This window comes from Ictalurus furcatus, chromosome 23, assembly GCF_023375685.1.
Source record: "Ictalurus furcatus strain D&B chromosome 23, Billie_1.0, whole genome shotgun sequence".
NCBI classification, from domain to species: Eukaryota; Metazoa; Chordata; class Actinopteri; order Siluriformes; family Ictaluridae; genus Ictalurus; species Ictalurus furcatus.
In genome coordinates this window covers 7,397,448-7,412,535 of record NC_071277.1, presented here as the reverse complement: position 1 = coordinate 7,412,535, position 15,088 = coordinate 7,397,448, and the positions used below count along the sequence as shown (strand labels likewise).

General features: G+C 38.8%; 1 protein-coding gene across 1 annotated transcript in view; it reads right to left on the bottom strand.

Moving 5' to 3' along the window:
- LOC128599611 (contactin-associated protein-like 2) overlaps window positions 1–15,088 on the bottom strand; it is a 98,422-nt gene that overhangs the window by 40,829 nt on the left and 42,505 nt on the right. The window contains exons 11-12 of the mRNA XM_053611387.1: window positions 14,015–14,134; window positions 11,883–12,083 (exon numbers count right to left, since the gene is read on the bottom strand). Of these exons, the coding sequence (XP_053467362.1) occupies window positions 11,883–12,083; window positions 14,015–14,134 (321 nt within the window). The remainder of the gene's footprint in view (window positions 1–11,882; window positions 12,084–14,014; window positions 14,135–15,088) is intronic.

Sequence of the window (15,088 nt, the reverse complement as noted above, 5' to 3'; positions counted from 1 at the left end):
TACTGAGTTCAATTCATTCCGATTGCAAATTCTGATTTAGTGGTTGACATGCCGGGCAGTGCCTAACAGCACTCTTTTGTAAGAAGTTTTCAAATCAATGACAGAATGCAGAGATATTTTTAGGCCCAATCAATTTTCATAAGGGATTGGAGACAGAGCTTGGTAAAACCCAGCTAGATTGGACACATCATCCGTTGTCATTCTTGCTCTGCAATGTACGTAATGAAAGACTGGGGAGACATGCTTTAAAAGATTTAATCATGTCTAAAAATCTCTGAATTTTATTCTGGTCTTTACCGAGCAGGGAAGCATGAAAAGCGGGGCTGCGAGGGATCGGCTATGATGAGACCTGATTTATTGCTCTTCCTAGATGAGTTGGATCATTTAACATCATATACTGTATTTTCACAAAATACTTCATCAATAAGAATGGTCTATATTGCTTCCAAATAAACACTGGAGCAAAGACCACCATCTCAAATTGATTGAATCGTGCCAAGAAGGCTGTTTATCCAACTTCATTCCATTGCATAACCTCTTAATAAGAAAACATAATTTTCACATTAGCACATCCATAGGTAAGGAAATAAAACACCTCTGGGTGTGCTGCTATAGGAAAACAATCAACAACATTGTGGTGTGTTGCAATTACCACCCCGAAGTTGATTTTTATTAATTAATTAATGACACATCATGTCATTAACATGTCGTGACTCACATGAGCAACATTCTGGTGCATGCACAAAGAAATTGTGCACAAAGTTAACTTGGTAGAAATGAATACAAATTGTTCTGTGAAATACTTTTGTTAATGTGACCAGACGTCCTCTTTTTCCCCGGACATGTCCTCTTTCTCAGACCTTAAAAAAACGTCCAACCGGGATTTCTAAATTTGAGAAAATGTCCAGGATTCAGCTTTAGTTTCATTATGATGTGCTTATGGTCTAATACTGCATCATGTGCGCGCATATTTGCACTGCTTTAACCCCTCTCTGTAATTCCCGCCTTCTCGCACACCAATTGATCGATAATAAAAGGCTTGCAGCAACCACTGGCCAAATTCCTGCCTCTCAACCTTTAGCCTACTCTCAGCGAACATGCGAAAGTGAAGCGTTGTTGTGTACGGCGTCAACATGACAGCTGTCCTGAGTCAAAACAATGCCCATGGCCATATAAGATCATTTTTAATTTCACACTATCACATTGCTTTGTACTACATGGCCATTCAAATGTGTGAATGACAGCAGAAGGTACTCTCATGGCATCCAATATTTTATTTTATTCCATAGATATTCAAAAGAATGTATGGAATGTAAAACATGTAAAACGTGGGGCAGAGTGAACCAATTATTAAATATATAAATACATACATACATACATACATACATACATACATACATACATACACATACACATATATACACATATATATATATATATATATATATATATACACATATATATATACACACATATATATATATACACATACATATATATATATACATACATATATATATACATACATACATATATACACATATATGTATTTATATAAAGCTAATAGTGTGTCTTTTTCAGTGTATTAAAGTCTGTATTCATAGTAACACTGTTTTGAATGCTATTAAATCTATTGGAAAACCAGAATATGGTCACTGTCACGAACCTCGAAACGGCACGGAAGCAGAAGCGGGCGGCAGGTGTAGAGCGTGGTATCGGGAAGTTCAAGAAACGTAGTCGTAAGACAGGCAATGGTCAAGCGATCAGACGAACAACACAAACGGGGTCGGGCAGAGAGCGTAGTCGAAATCGGAAACAAGGGTCGAGGATAACGAGAAGACTAACTAACTAGATCGGCTTGGTAACACAGAGAAACGAGTTGACTGAGCGTATACTTCGCATTGACTCTAGGTGAATGACATCCCTAAGTACTAGCGGTGAGAGTGTGTGTGTATGATTGATGCCAGGTGTGTCTGATCAGAACTCCGGGGATGGTGAGTGCATGCGTGCATGAGAAGTGAGTGTTGCAATTTGGGAAACCGAGTTCTGATCTGACTGAGCTGTGACAGTCACCCTAGCTTTTGTGGTGTAATGTTACGTGCATCAGCAACAGTGATCTTTTATTTATTTATTTATTTATTTATTTAAAACAAATCTAAACATGTTTTTAAGCTCTAAAATAATCTCTAAATAAAAGTCTTTTAGATCATATTGCTTTTCTCTTGACTTTATTTACATAAGTGGCCTTGAAGTCATTCCAAAATACTCAGGTTACATTACTTTCATATTGTGATACTTGGATTATGTTACTGATTACAATTTTTTATTGTTTTTTGGAAATGCCAATCAGCCTACATGACATATTTTTGTAAAGGGGGGGGATGGGGGGGGTTTGGGGGGACGGGACTAGAGTACCCAGGGGAATCCCATGAAGCACTGGGAAAGCATGAAATCTTTCCCAAAGGCGGACGTGGGATTCAAACCTCCAACCATGGAGGTGCGAGGCAAACATGCTAACCACTAAACCACCATGTCCCCACAATTAATAATTAATATCTACCATGCAAGTCCCTGTGTAAGTTACAAGAGTAATAATAATGAAAGCATGTTATATAATATATAGAGTTTATAGAAAAATAAATCAACACCTGGCCAATCAGAATCGAGCATTCAACGGCACTGTGTATCTTCATGATCATGCCACTGTGCAGGTTTTTCCCTGCAGAGACCTTGCCATGTTGTGAATCATTTTCTTTTGATAAATTCACAGAGCCTCTCTAGAGTCATACAGGTAATGGGGCAGGCCTGGAGAATATTCTGGAAAATATCCAGAAATGTGAGAACCACGGTCTTTTTTTATGACGGTTTATGACAGACTACACACTCCTAAAGTACAGCGAGAAGACATTTCCATCCTCCAGAGGATATAAAGCCATCTCCACAAGTTGTTACAAACTACATCCCTGCTGCAGGGACTGTTTGGAGTGGCTCTTTTTCCCCCCCAGCTGAATCAGAGAGCCAGAGAGTGCACAAGGCCTTGAATAATCATTTCGGTGTAATAAAGAGAAGCAGGTGACTGCTAGTTCTTTCATCCCATTTCAGAGTTTCCTGAATCTCCTGGGAGTAGGTTCACCTTTATGTCTCATGTCAGTAAATAGGATTCTCTTTGTGTGGTCTCTGAAGGTGACACTGTAAAAGAAAGGGGTGAGAATAGAGAAAGCATTTGGGGATTATCCCAGCTGTAGAGAGTAGCAGGGAGTCACAGAGTGAAAAGATTAGCCTTTAGATTTGCTGGAGAAAAGCTACATGCTGTTCAGAACTGCAGGGATCCCAATTTCTGTCTAAAAGCATCTTGGAAAAAAGGGGGCGTGACAGTTTTATTCACTTCAGGACAACATGGAGGACAGCTTGGAAAAGCTGCACACATCTGATAATAAAACATGTCCTTGTGCTTCTCGTTGACATCACTTCTTTCTGGCTTTTTCTAATAACTCCCTGATGGAGAGAAATGAAGCGGCAGGTCTTATTGTAATTAAGTAACAAGTCCAGCACTTCAAACACAATACTTTCTTTCTGTTCAAGGTAGAGTTCATGTCCTGTCTCCTACAACTGAAATTAATTTTTTTCTCTCTCTCAAGGCATGAAGTGAATGGTTGAGAACGACTGAATAAAATCTGCACATGACCACACTATCCACAGAATTCAATTTTCAATATTAAGTCATTAACTAGTAGAATTCTGTAGTTCCAGCATGCAGAGTTCTCCCCGTGCTGCGGGGGTTTCCTCCGGGTACTCCGGTTTCCTCCCCCAGTCCAAAGACATGCATGGTAGGCTGATTGGCATGTCCAAAGTGTCCGTAGTGTATGAATGGATGTGTGAATGTGTATGGATGGAACCCTGAACCTGCTGGATAGATTATATACCACAGTTGGCTTGGAAACATCTAGGGAACTCACAGGAGGACATACATTCTGTGACTGGGGTTAGAGTGAAAGCACTATGAAAACTATGATACAGTAAAAGTGTGGTGAAGTATCTGGTAAAGAAGCTCTGCTCACTGGAAGCAGTAACAAGCTGTACTAAAAGCATTTATAATACATTTTTCATAGGTCACAGATTTATGTAGAATGTCAGGCTAAAAGCTTTCTGCCTGACCTTTTGAAAATTTTCCTGCTGTTGGATTACTTAACTGAACAGAGTAGGAGAATGTTAGATCACTAGGAGACAAACCTAATTGCCAATAACAGGTTTCCACTTTTACAGTAGCATAGAATGATATCTAGCAAGAAAGTTGTGGCAGACAAAGAAAAAGCAGAATTTTACCTCAAAAGTGCTAGTGTACAGTGCTGTGAAAAAGTATTTGCCCCATCCTGATTTCTTCTGTTTTTGTGTATATCCCATACTAAATAGTTTTCGATCTTCAAACGAAATTACTGTTTACGGTTTACTTTATACTGTTACATAACTGTTACAAAATAACATAAGGCTGTCCAGTTCATGGCCATATTGTACTGCATGTAATAATAATAATAATAATAATAATACAATACAGCTGTAGTGAAAGACATTATATGCATTTTTTAATCTGTTTATGAGGAGCATCCACCATACGCGTAAAGATTAAATGGTAAAGTATTAGATGTAGCGCATTAATATAAACCTTGTATAATATAAAATGTGAATGAATCAAAATGAATGAACACATTCAGAATCAGAATTGAGAATTTAAACAGTCTTGTGTTATAATGGATTATTTCATGTCATTTATTTAATCTACTGAACAAGAGTATTATGTAATATAAATATCTTTTTACATTCTTCGTAGACAGTACAGTGGTTTCTCTTCACCATATTCCAATAGAGAAGTTATTTGGAAGAAATACTGTGGGGGAAAAGGAACAGTAAATGTAGCTGTGAGTTTTTTTTTTTTTGGCCCTTACTCTGACAGATGATCACTTCACAAACTTCACACACAGCAAAACATTCAAACAGCTTCTCCTGATCCACCACAAAAAAGTGGAAAAGAAATCAACATGCTCGAGGACAGAACGGTTTCTGTTTTTATAGCCTCCTCACAAAAACACACAAGCTCAACCACTTTGACATGCAGATGGAAAAAACATGTATAGAAATAAAAGAGACAGGAACTCTTTAAACAACTTTTTTTTTTTTTTTTAAAGAATGCTTGCGCATATTTAGATATACTCATATGCATACGTTAGGAATACAGCAAAAGCACGCCTATGCATTTTTTTTCTTCTTCTAAAGAATTATGTGTTTAAACTCATTACAAAGCTGACATATGTAGGAAGTCATTTGATTCTTCTCATCTGAAGAGCACACAAAAACCTAACCCTGATCTTCTGGTGCTGAAAAATACGCAATCAAGAAGTATTATGTGAAAATTGACAGTATGTGAATGTGAAGTTTATGAATCACCGCAGCACAAGATTTGAATAACAACTCTCGGATATAATTAGTGTGTATGGATGAGTGTCTAGGCCTGAATCAAACCCTGAATGCCTTTTACATCAAATATAATTCATATACTTTAAAGACATTGTTCTCAAAATGGAGTGTATAAACCATAGGCAGGGGGGTCTGCTATTTTCGAATGTTTGTTACAGAGGTGAAAACGACAGTTATTATACTGTACCTATAAATAATGGCAATTATGGTAGAATGACAATTTTAATAAAAATGGGCTCTATGGGGCAACGGTGGCTTAGTGGTGGCTTAGCACGCTTGCCTCACACCTCCAGAGTTGGGGGTTCAAATCCCACCTTCGACCTGTGTGCTTGGAGTTTTCATGATCTCGTCGTGCTTCCGGGGTTTCCTCCAGGTACTCCGGTTTCCTTCCCAGTCCAAAGACTTGTATTGTAGGCTTCCAAATTGTCCATAGTGTGTGAATGGGTTGGCATCCCATCCAGGGTGTCCCCTGCCTTGTTCCCCAAGTTCCCTGGGATAGGCTCCAGGCTCCCGATGACCCTGTGTAGGATAAGCGGTATGGGAAATGGGTGGATGGGTTCTTTAGTCTGTGTGGGGTGTAATGCCCCAGTATAGTGATGTGGACACTATACTGTAAAAAAAATGAAACATTAAACCAAGGACCAGACTCTCTGGTCATTAAATATTCCCCCATTGGCCCTTCTCTATCATGTCCCCCTAATAATCCCCATCTCTGAAATGGGTACATCACTCTCTCCTCTCCACTAGTAGCTGCTGTGTGGTGGGCGTTACGCACTAGTGGTGGTTGAGGAGACTCCCCCCACCATACTATGTAAGTCCTAGCAGAGTCAAAGATTGCTTGAGCATCTTTAGTGCCACAAATATACAACCTTTGCGAGCTACATTTTCTGAAAGAGCAACAGGTAAGATAGGAAGAAAGATTAAAATATTAACCGACACCAAACTTACTCATGCTAAAAGACACTGCACAAAGAACAAAAATGTGATTGATCTCAACATATGAAGCAAACCACAAATGCAACCAAGACACAGAATTTGAAACGAGCACAAATTATGTCACTGTTAAACCTGAGCTAGAAAGAGACCTGGATTAAAATCACCCGCTATGGGTATTAATCTGCGTTGTCCTGCGTCTCCTGCTGCCCACCTGCTTCATGCTTTGATAGGTTAATGAGGAAGTATTGACACCTCTGTGTGAGATGCAGTAATTTGCTGGAACAGTAAATAGATAAAAACACACACATTTTCTGAAGCTTCAGGTTGAGTAATTGGGCATGAATTCATCTTGCAATGGAAGTATACAGCGTAAGGCTACAACCAGCAACTATTTTCTGGTATACAAAGGATGTAACATGGCTGAACTTCTGTTTCAACCATTTTGCTGCGTTTTGCTTCTATGTTGGTACTGCACTTTTTACCCCCCACCCCCCACTCCCCCACCCCCCAACCCACCCCCTTCCCCTCTGCTTTTCTCTTTTATTGTCATTCTTCATGTCAGTAGGCTGATGTTTGGCAGGAAGAGAGCTGTGGCTGCCGCCTCACAACAAACATTACAGGTGGCAGATGGATTTGACAAATGAGTTCGCTCTGGTACAGGGAGGGAGGCCAAGCAATTGTGTGTCCAAGCTAAATGAAAAAGACAGTACCACAGTACCACACTACACATATACCGAGCCAAATCCCTGAGGCACTATATTCATCACAGCTCCACTTCGAGGGGGGGGTGGGGGGGATGTGAGTGCAAATATATATATATATATATATATATATATATATATATATATATATATATATATATATATATATGGCTTTCAAATGGCTGCTAGATTTCAGGCTGCTCATCATGGTGCTTTGTCCAACAGGAAGCTGTTGAACAAAATAGGGCCTTGCCTAACGTTTGGCTTCTGCCCAAACAGGGGCTTGGCCCAAAATAAGGCCATGCTGGTTTTATTTATTTTAATGCTTTTCTGTTCACCATGGTGGGAAAGAGTAGTTATTTCAGTTACCGTAGCCTTCCTGTCAGCTCGAATCAGTCTAGCCATTCTCCTTGGACGTCTCTCATAAACAAGGCATTTCCGCCTGTAAAACTGCATCTCTGTCAATATTTTTTGTTTTTCGCACCATGCCCTGTAATCTGTGTAGACTGTTAACGAAAGGTAAAGTTACACACTAAAGCTAAAGGTATAAACGAAACCTAATGCACCTTCCTAGGTACAAGATACATAGATATATGCACCTGTGATGGTAGTAGCCCCAGTATCAAGGAAAAGTACATTTTGATACCTTTATTTCTGAGAGTGTAGCTGGTTCATGCTGGTTTACCTGGTCAATCAGCATGGCCAGTATAAGCAACAAGCACACTACAGTGTTCTTACTAAGCCACTGCTAGTCACCTTATCCCACAGGTTCCCAATCATAGTCCTGGACTACCCCAGGTCCTGCATTAACCCTCTCTCGCCATCTCTGGAAGGGCCACTAATTAGATAATTTGTTGGATTAGAATTGGGAACAGGAAAAACAATAAAATGTGCAGGACAGGGGGTACTCCAGGACCTGTGATTTGGCCCTTCATACAAATGATTCGATCTGCAATGCGATTGTTTATCGTTGCTACATTTTGTCATGGCATGCTAAGCATTACCATTACAGCATCATTACAAGGAAGTTGTTCGAGACTAATTTAGATTAACTACCTCTATCAATACAAACCTCTTAGCCAATGCACTTTTAAGTTTGTCCTTTGCTTCGTAAATGTACTGAATACTGACACATTTCAAGGATAAGCTCTGCTGGTATCTAGATGCACAGATTTGGTAATTCTGCAAATGTTTCTCCAGATACAAATGTTCTATAGCCAATGAACTGGTACAAAATGATCCACTCCTTTGTTAGATTTGAGCATATGTGAGATGGCAATAATCTCCGACTCATGCTGGTTTCAAATTGCAATACACGTTTCAAACAGTTAAAATAAAGGCTCTTCTCAGCAGGACTTTGTTTCTTGGCGACAGTCAGAGTGTTTTTTGTCATCGAGGAGGAGACTAAACTTGAATAAACGTTCGTTTTGCACTCAGCCTGCTGTCTGATCCTCTCAATACAGATGGCATTTCCAACAGTGAGATTAACAAGGACAGTTTTTCTATTAGTCAAATGCTTCTGTGACATTGGTTTCACTTGGAAATGTGCAGTTTTGTGCAGAAAATAGCTTTTTGAAATGTGTCACATTTAAGTGAAAAGCTAAACACTTATCAGAGCAGAGAGAACATTACAAAAAAAATAAAATAAAAAAAAGATCCATGACCTACAGTGGCTGCTGATGCATGTTATTCATTATTTCAGCATGCCCTGGTGTGCAACAGCTTTTCATCAAAACATACTAAATTTTTTCAGCAAAACTTTCATGCTAATCATAAATACCCTGATTTTCACGTCTTCTCCCAGGGTTTCATTTACAGTACAAGTCTCCTATGAAAAGGAGTCTCCAGTTCCAGAACAGAGGTAAAGCTGAAATTTTATATTTTAACTTAATTCCACAATATTAAATGAAGATATAAATTGATGAAATGCATGGCAGTGTTCTTTAACTCTTTTTTTTTTAAACAGAAGCCAAAAAAAAAAAAAAAGGAAATTGTGACTGTTTTGGGGGTGCCCATGTTCAGCATTTAATTCACACTCCACAGTAGTGGTTAATGGCTCATATAAACCTAGACACTCACGGCTGTAAGAATTTGCGATTTTTCTGCAAGGTTCTTTTTTTTTTTTTTTTTTTTTTTTTAAATAACCTAGCCGATTAGGTTGAAATGTTATAATTTTATTGCTGCATTTGTAAGCAAAAATGCTTTCACTGTGCTGTCAGTTATATTACCGCACCGATGTTATTCTGTAGAGGTGTGAATGGTTTTCCCAACACCTCCCCTTTCCCATCACCCTGCCTACTAGCAGCTACGAGTCATGATACTCTACACTCAGAAACCCAACAGGGTCCTGACTAATCTTCTTGTGGCAATAAAATAGTTCGTTTGTTTATACTGATTGAAAATGTCTGATAAGTTGATTTCCATTTCACCGCTGGAATGGAACGCTAGTATACTGTGAGAAAGGGTTCATTAATACGTAAAAGTGTTATTATTGGCAATATGATTGTGTAAGGTGATGAAGTTACCCTGTCCAAGGTGAATATTTTCCTATAACAAGTGTTTTATTTCTCTTACACCACAGCAATTTGCAATATATTTAAGCAGCAATTGATATTGATGTTAAATATGGGGACATGGAATAAGTGCTAATACTCAGCAAATAAAAGTCCAAGAAGTGTCACTCTATTGCAGGTCTGAGTCACTGTAAAAATAAATAAATAAATAAAATTAAAAAACAACACCAGCACAAACATGAAGGCAGCCATTTTACATTCAAAACGAGCTTCCATCACTTATGTGCCAGCACACACAGACAGAGCTGACCATGTTGATAAAAGAAGCAGCTTTTTTTTTTTTTATGTGTTGATAATGAAGCAGCTTGTGTTGTGTTGAACCATCTGGAGCACATGTGGCAAACCGCAGCCACAAAACACAATCAACATCGCTGTCCTCCTGGGCATTCATCACACGAGAGCGAGAGAGTGAGTCTCCAAACCACATGAAGTCCATCCAACTGTGACAAATACAATTTCATCCTCTGAATAACGGGATAATTATGAATAACACTTCACTTAAACACAAACATTTAACCAATAAATATTTATTAAACATCTGGCACAATATCCACTTTAAGCAGTGGAAATGAATGCTACAAAGCCAATTCATAATTATACTTTAGGACACATGAAGGAAAGGCCCCATGGTGAGTTTTGCGAAAAGGGACTGTCATTTTCATTGCTCTGAAAGGTTACGTTTGATGCATGACCATGCAGACTCACATAACGTGTCTGTGGGAGGTAGTTTACAATCCAATCTGAACTTTTTCTCGGAAGGATGGCAAAAAAAAAAAAAAATATCAGGATGAAGATGTACAAAGTTGATAGAGCCATATCCCAAGTGTCACTGCACACAAATGATTGCCTCGGGGTGGTGGGAAAGGGGTGTGGATGAACACTTATGCAACCAAACCTTTTATGCTTTTTTTTGGTTTAATTATCCTTTGTGTCAGAATAAAAAAAAAATAAATGTTAGAACTACTGCATAAAATAGTATTGAAAATTTTAGTTCCATGTTGTAACACTACAAAATGTGGGTTGGTTCAAGGAGGGTAAATACTTATGCAAGGCAATGCGTGTCAAAAGCTCTGTTATTTTATAAAAAGTACTGCATGCACGAGGCATATTTCAGGCTGAAGACTGAACATTAACTTTAATCATTAACAGAGGCATAGTTTGACACTTAAATAATCAGAGAAACGTCTCATTAAGGCGACGTTTCTGAAAATTAAGTGGTATCCATATGTATAATATACAATTGACATGTATAACAGTTGGCATTTGATTTGAAATCCATATGAGATTAGTATAATGTGAGCTATAAATTGCTCGTTAGCATGGTCTGGGTCACAACCTCTACAGAACGTATTCTTTTTCAAGTCCATTTTTATTAATAGATCTACAGTCTGTCATGTTTTAGCCCTTAATAAAGAGTACATAAGGCGGTCAAGGATATATTTGTTGTTTCTCATGGGATCCTGTGTTTTTAATTGAACTGACATCACAGCCACCAGGCAGCACAGGAGAAAATATTTATATTTATAGAACAGACTCTGCTTCTTCTTCTGAAATTGGCTTCAGGGATGCAGCATGAGATCTACTCGATCTAAGACAAACACTGTACAGATTTAGACAACGTTCATGGAATGTTACATGTTATGTATAATAGGAACTAGGGAGCAATATCTGGGTAATATATTAAAACAATTTCTGCTGTGCTATTTGCAAATGTCACACCGTAGGTGTTGAGCAAACTTTTGGAAAGACTTTTGAAAGTCATATTTACAAAATATTCACACTGATTAAACTGGACCGTGAAAGATTGACATCTTCAACTGTCCAGTTTGGGTGAGTCTGAGCCCACTGTAGCATCAGGTCCTGTTCTTGGCTGACAGGAGTGGAAGCTGATGTGGTCTTGTATGTGTTGTATATTCTGAGATGCTTTTCTGCTCACCATGGTTGTAAAGATTAGTTATTTGATTTACCGTAGCCTTCCTGTCAGCTTGAATCTGACCATTCCTTCTGACCTCTCTCATCAACAAGGCATTGCTGCCCTCAAGACCCACGACGGGCTCCACTACTATTAGTCAAGAACAGGAACCTGAGGCTACACTGGGCACAGGCACACAGAAAATGGACAGTTGAAGATAGATAGATCAGCATCCCAAATAGATCTTCCTGCCGCATGGGACACACCCTCACACACTCTTCCTCTCTGTACCTGGAGTGTTGAGTAGGCGTGATGAGCGGCAGGTGTAGGTGACGTGCTGCTCGCAGTGATCTGCCACATCTGTAATGGCGCTGATCTGCTCTATGGTGGCGCTGTAGTTCAGCTGCAGCACGGTACGTCTGTCCCTGCTCGAACCCGATACGGTTGTCTGAGCCGACAGGCTGTTCACCACCGTCGTCCAGACATTGTCCTCTGGAAACACAGCACGGCCGTCACAAGAGTGTTGCGTTACAGCAATGTCTTAAGTGCTCAAGGGTATAATCCCCAGTGATTATACCCTTACCAATCACATTTGGTAATGCGATTATACCAATCACATTTGTTTTGAGTTAAAAAAAAATCATATCTAATAAAGAAGTCACAAAAATGAGCAGCACTAAACATGGTTCTGGGAAATCTTTCTTGTCTGTTGAAATGTTTGACGCAGTGGTAGGTCATTGAGCAAGATCATAATGTGATAATTTGCATTATTATATGACATCAAAAGAACACAATCACCAGTATTTTAATTTGTTTACGCAGCTTACATTCTACGTTCGGTTTGTGTGCTGGTTAAAATGCAAATGAGGTGACCTGAAGAAAAGCTTTATAAATTCCTGCACAGTTTGCACTGGCATTACATGTAAAGCCTTTATTGGGCAATCTAAGTGAGTGATGGTCTAATTAGAAGAACGTAGAAAAACTGATAGCTAAAAATAAATTCTTTTTTGGTTTTTGGTATTAGAGTAGATTTTTTGTTAGTGATGTGGGTTGATTTGGACAGATCTGGCAGCCCTTTTAGCTGCATCAAATTCACAAAAAAAACATTGCCATGATTTTATTAATCAAGTCAAAATCTCAAACTAACCACATGATAAAATCCTATATCCAACACACATGTTACGAGTTAATGACCTCGGTTTAGTATCTTGTAGCTGCATTAAGTTGCGCGCAGACAATACAAAATAGGATGTGCTGGATCAAGTGCTATTTTGTGTGCTGCTGAATAATGAAGGTGGAAGCCATGTTGTTAAATGAAACCAAATTTGTAGTGATTAATGCTGTTATGATAATTACCACTAGGACTATTCACACAGAAATATATTGGTAATATACTATACTCCTATGAGATGTTCGCCTCGCACCTCCCGGGTTGGGGGTTCGAATCCAACCTTGACATGTTCTCTCCATGTTTTGTGGGTTTCATCCATGTACTCCGGTTTCCTCCCCCAGTCCAAAGACATGCGTTGTAGGCTGATTAGTATTTCCAAATTGTCCATAGTATGTGAATGTGTGTGATTGTGTCCTGCAATGGGTTGTCACCCCGTCCAGGGTGTCCCCCACATTGTGCCCTGATTTCCCTGGGATAGGCTCCAGGTCTCCCCCTATGACCCTGTGTAGGATAAGTGGGATGCATGGGTGGATATTTTTTCAATTTCAAACCGACTCATGCTTTTATGTTACATCATGCAAAATAATTTAGATGGATGTATGGAAGGTCAGCCTTAAAGCACCACCTCCAGCTCATGGAAAAGAGGGCTGTCTTTTCTGATTAACAGACAAACATTGTGGTTATTGAAGACACATTCGAGACACATGAAAATAGCAAAAATATCCATGAATCAGATCACTCAAAACGGTTGTTTATACCAAGTCCAAACAGAGCCCAAGATCATTGCAGTGCTCTAGGTCCAGGTTGTCTAAGTCTAAACATCTGTTTGTCTTGTTAACATCCTGTAACACTATGGTGAGTTTCCTTCAAGGACTCGAGGAGTGAAAATGTTTGTTGTTTTCTCTGTAGTGTGCTATTTGGGTTGAACGTCTAGATAATAATCCTCAGGGCATTTCCCAATTAGCACTGAAAACTGTTATTCATTAATCAGTTGTCGAAAGCTACAACAAACTGTACTCCGTTGATACTTATTAAACAAAAATACGTCCGTCATTTGACACCAAGACAAAAAATTTTTTTTTGTGTGTTTAGCATTTTCAGAAAACCTTGTAGTCGTTTTAAAATCTGTCATAATATCCTGTTCACAGTTCACAGCAAATACGTACATCATATACACTCCAAATGCACAGCGTTAATCCTAAATCTGTAATTTAGTTAGCAGTGGACGTTTGGACTTTGGTACATAAATTACCTGTCATGTTGCAAAAGACTCTGAAGGGTCCTAGAGGTCCGCTGCCATCAGGATCAATCCAGTGGACATCTGAATGTTTACCCAGGTGCTTATAAGCTTCACATGACTGCTCGTACAAAGCTAGAAGGAAAACGACATGACACGACTAAGCGAAAAGTTTACAAAGTGAATACGCAGCATTTAAGCAATTACCTTTTTTTAAATTTAAAAAAAAAAAAAATGTATTATCTCTTCCAAATAATGAAAACACTTTATTCCAGGCAGATCGAGATCGAGTGGTCATGAGGTGTGTTATGTGTTACGTAATAGAGCGCACGCTGTGGACGTAAGCACAAAATCACAGACGCTCTGGTTAGATGTGAAATGATTTAACTTTAGTGTGGGTGGTAATGTACAGATATGGTCTTTCATGTAGACTCCAAATCAATAGATTAAAAAAAAAAAGGTTTTGTGCCAGTCTGTGCTACAAAGGTCGTGCCATCTCAAACATCAGTAAAGATAAACATGGTAATGTTTCCGAAGCCTCCGAGCTTCATGTCACACGCTATTTTTTTTTTTTTTTTATAAGTGTAGATTTCAGAGCTCCGTTTAAAAAGAAAGACAGCTTTGTTTAATAAAAGGAGAGACAGAATGACATCCCTGTAAACAAAGGACAGGCAGACTGTCTCGCTGTTGGACAGAATCCCTTTATTTATATTGTCCATTAAAAATAAAGAAGACGCAGTAAACTTATTTCAGTCATTGTTGTAAGGCTGTGCTTTGAATGCTCAAATCTGATTGGTCAGATCAATGGGTTGATTCATTCATTTTAATTAATCACAGCAGTGTTATCAGTTTTATCGTAACTTACACGGATTGTGGACGCTCCACAAAAACAAGTTTTTAAGAAATGTAAAGTGTAAAAATAAAGTGTTTTTGTTTCCTTTTTTGATTGTAAAACCCTTGTACGAAGCATGCATCATAACTCTAAAGTGTTTAGAGATCCTTCTAGAAGTCATGACCAAAGACAAAGCTTTATTCTGTTTCAGTTGTGTTTAAATACTGCATGTTTTATCTTGCTGGTTTTGAACAGCC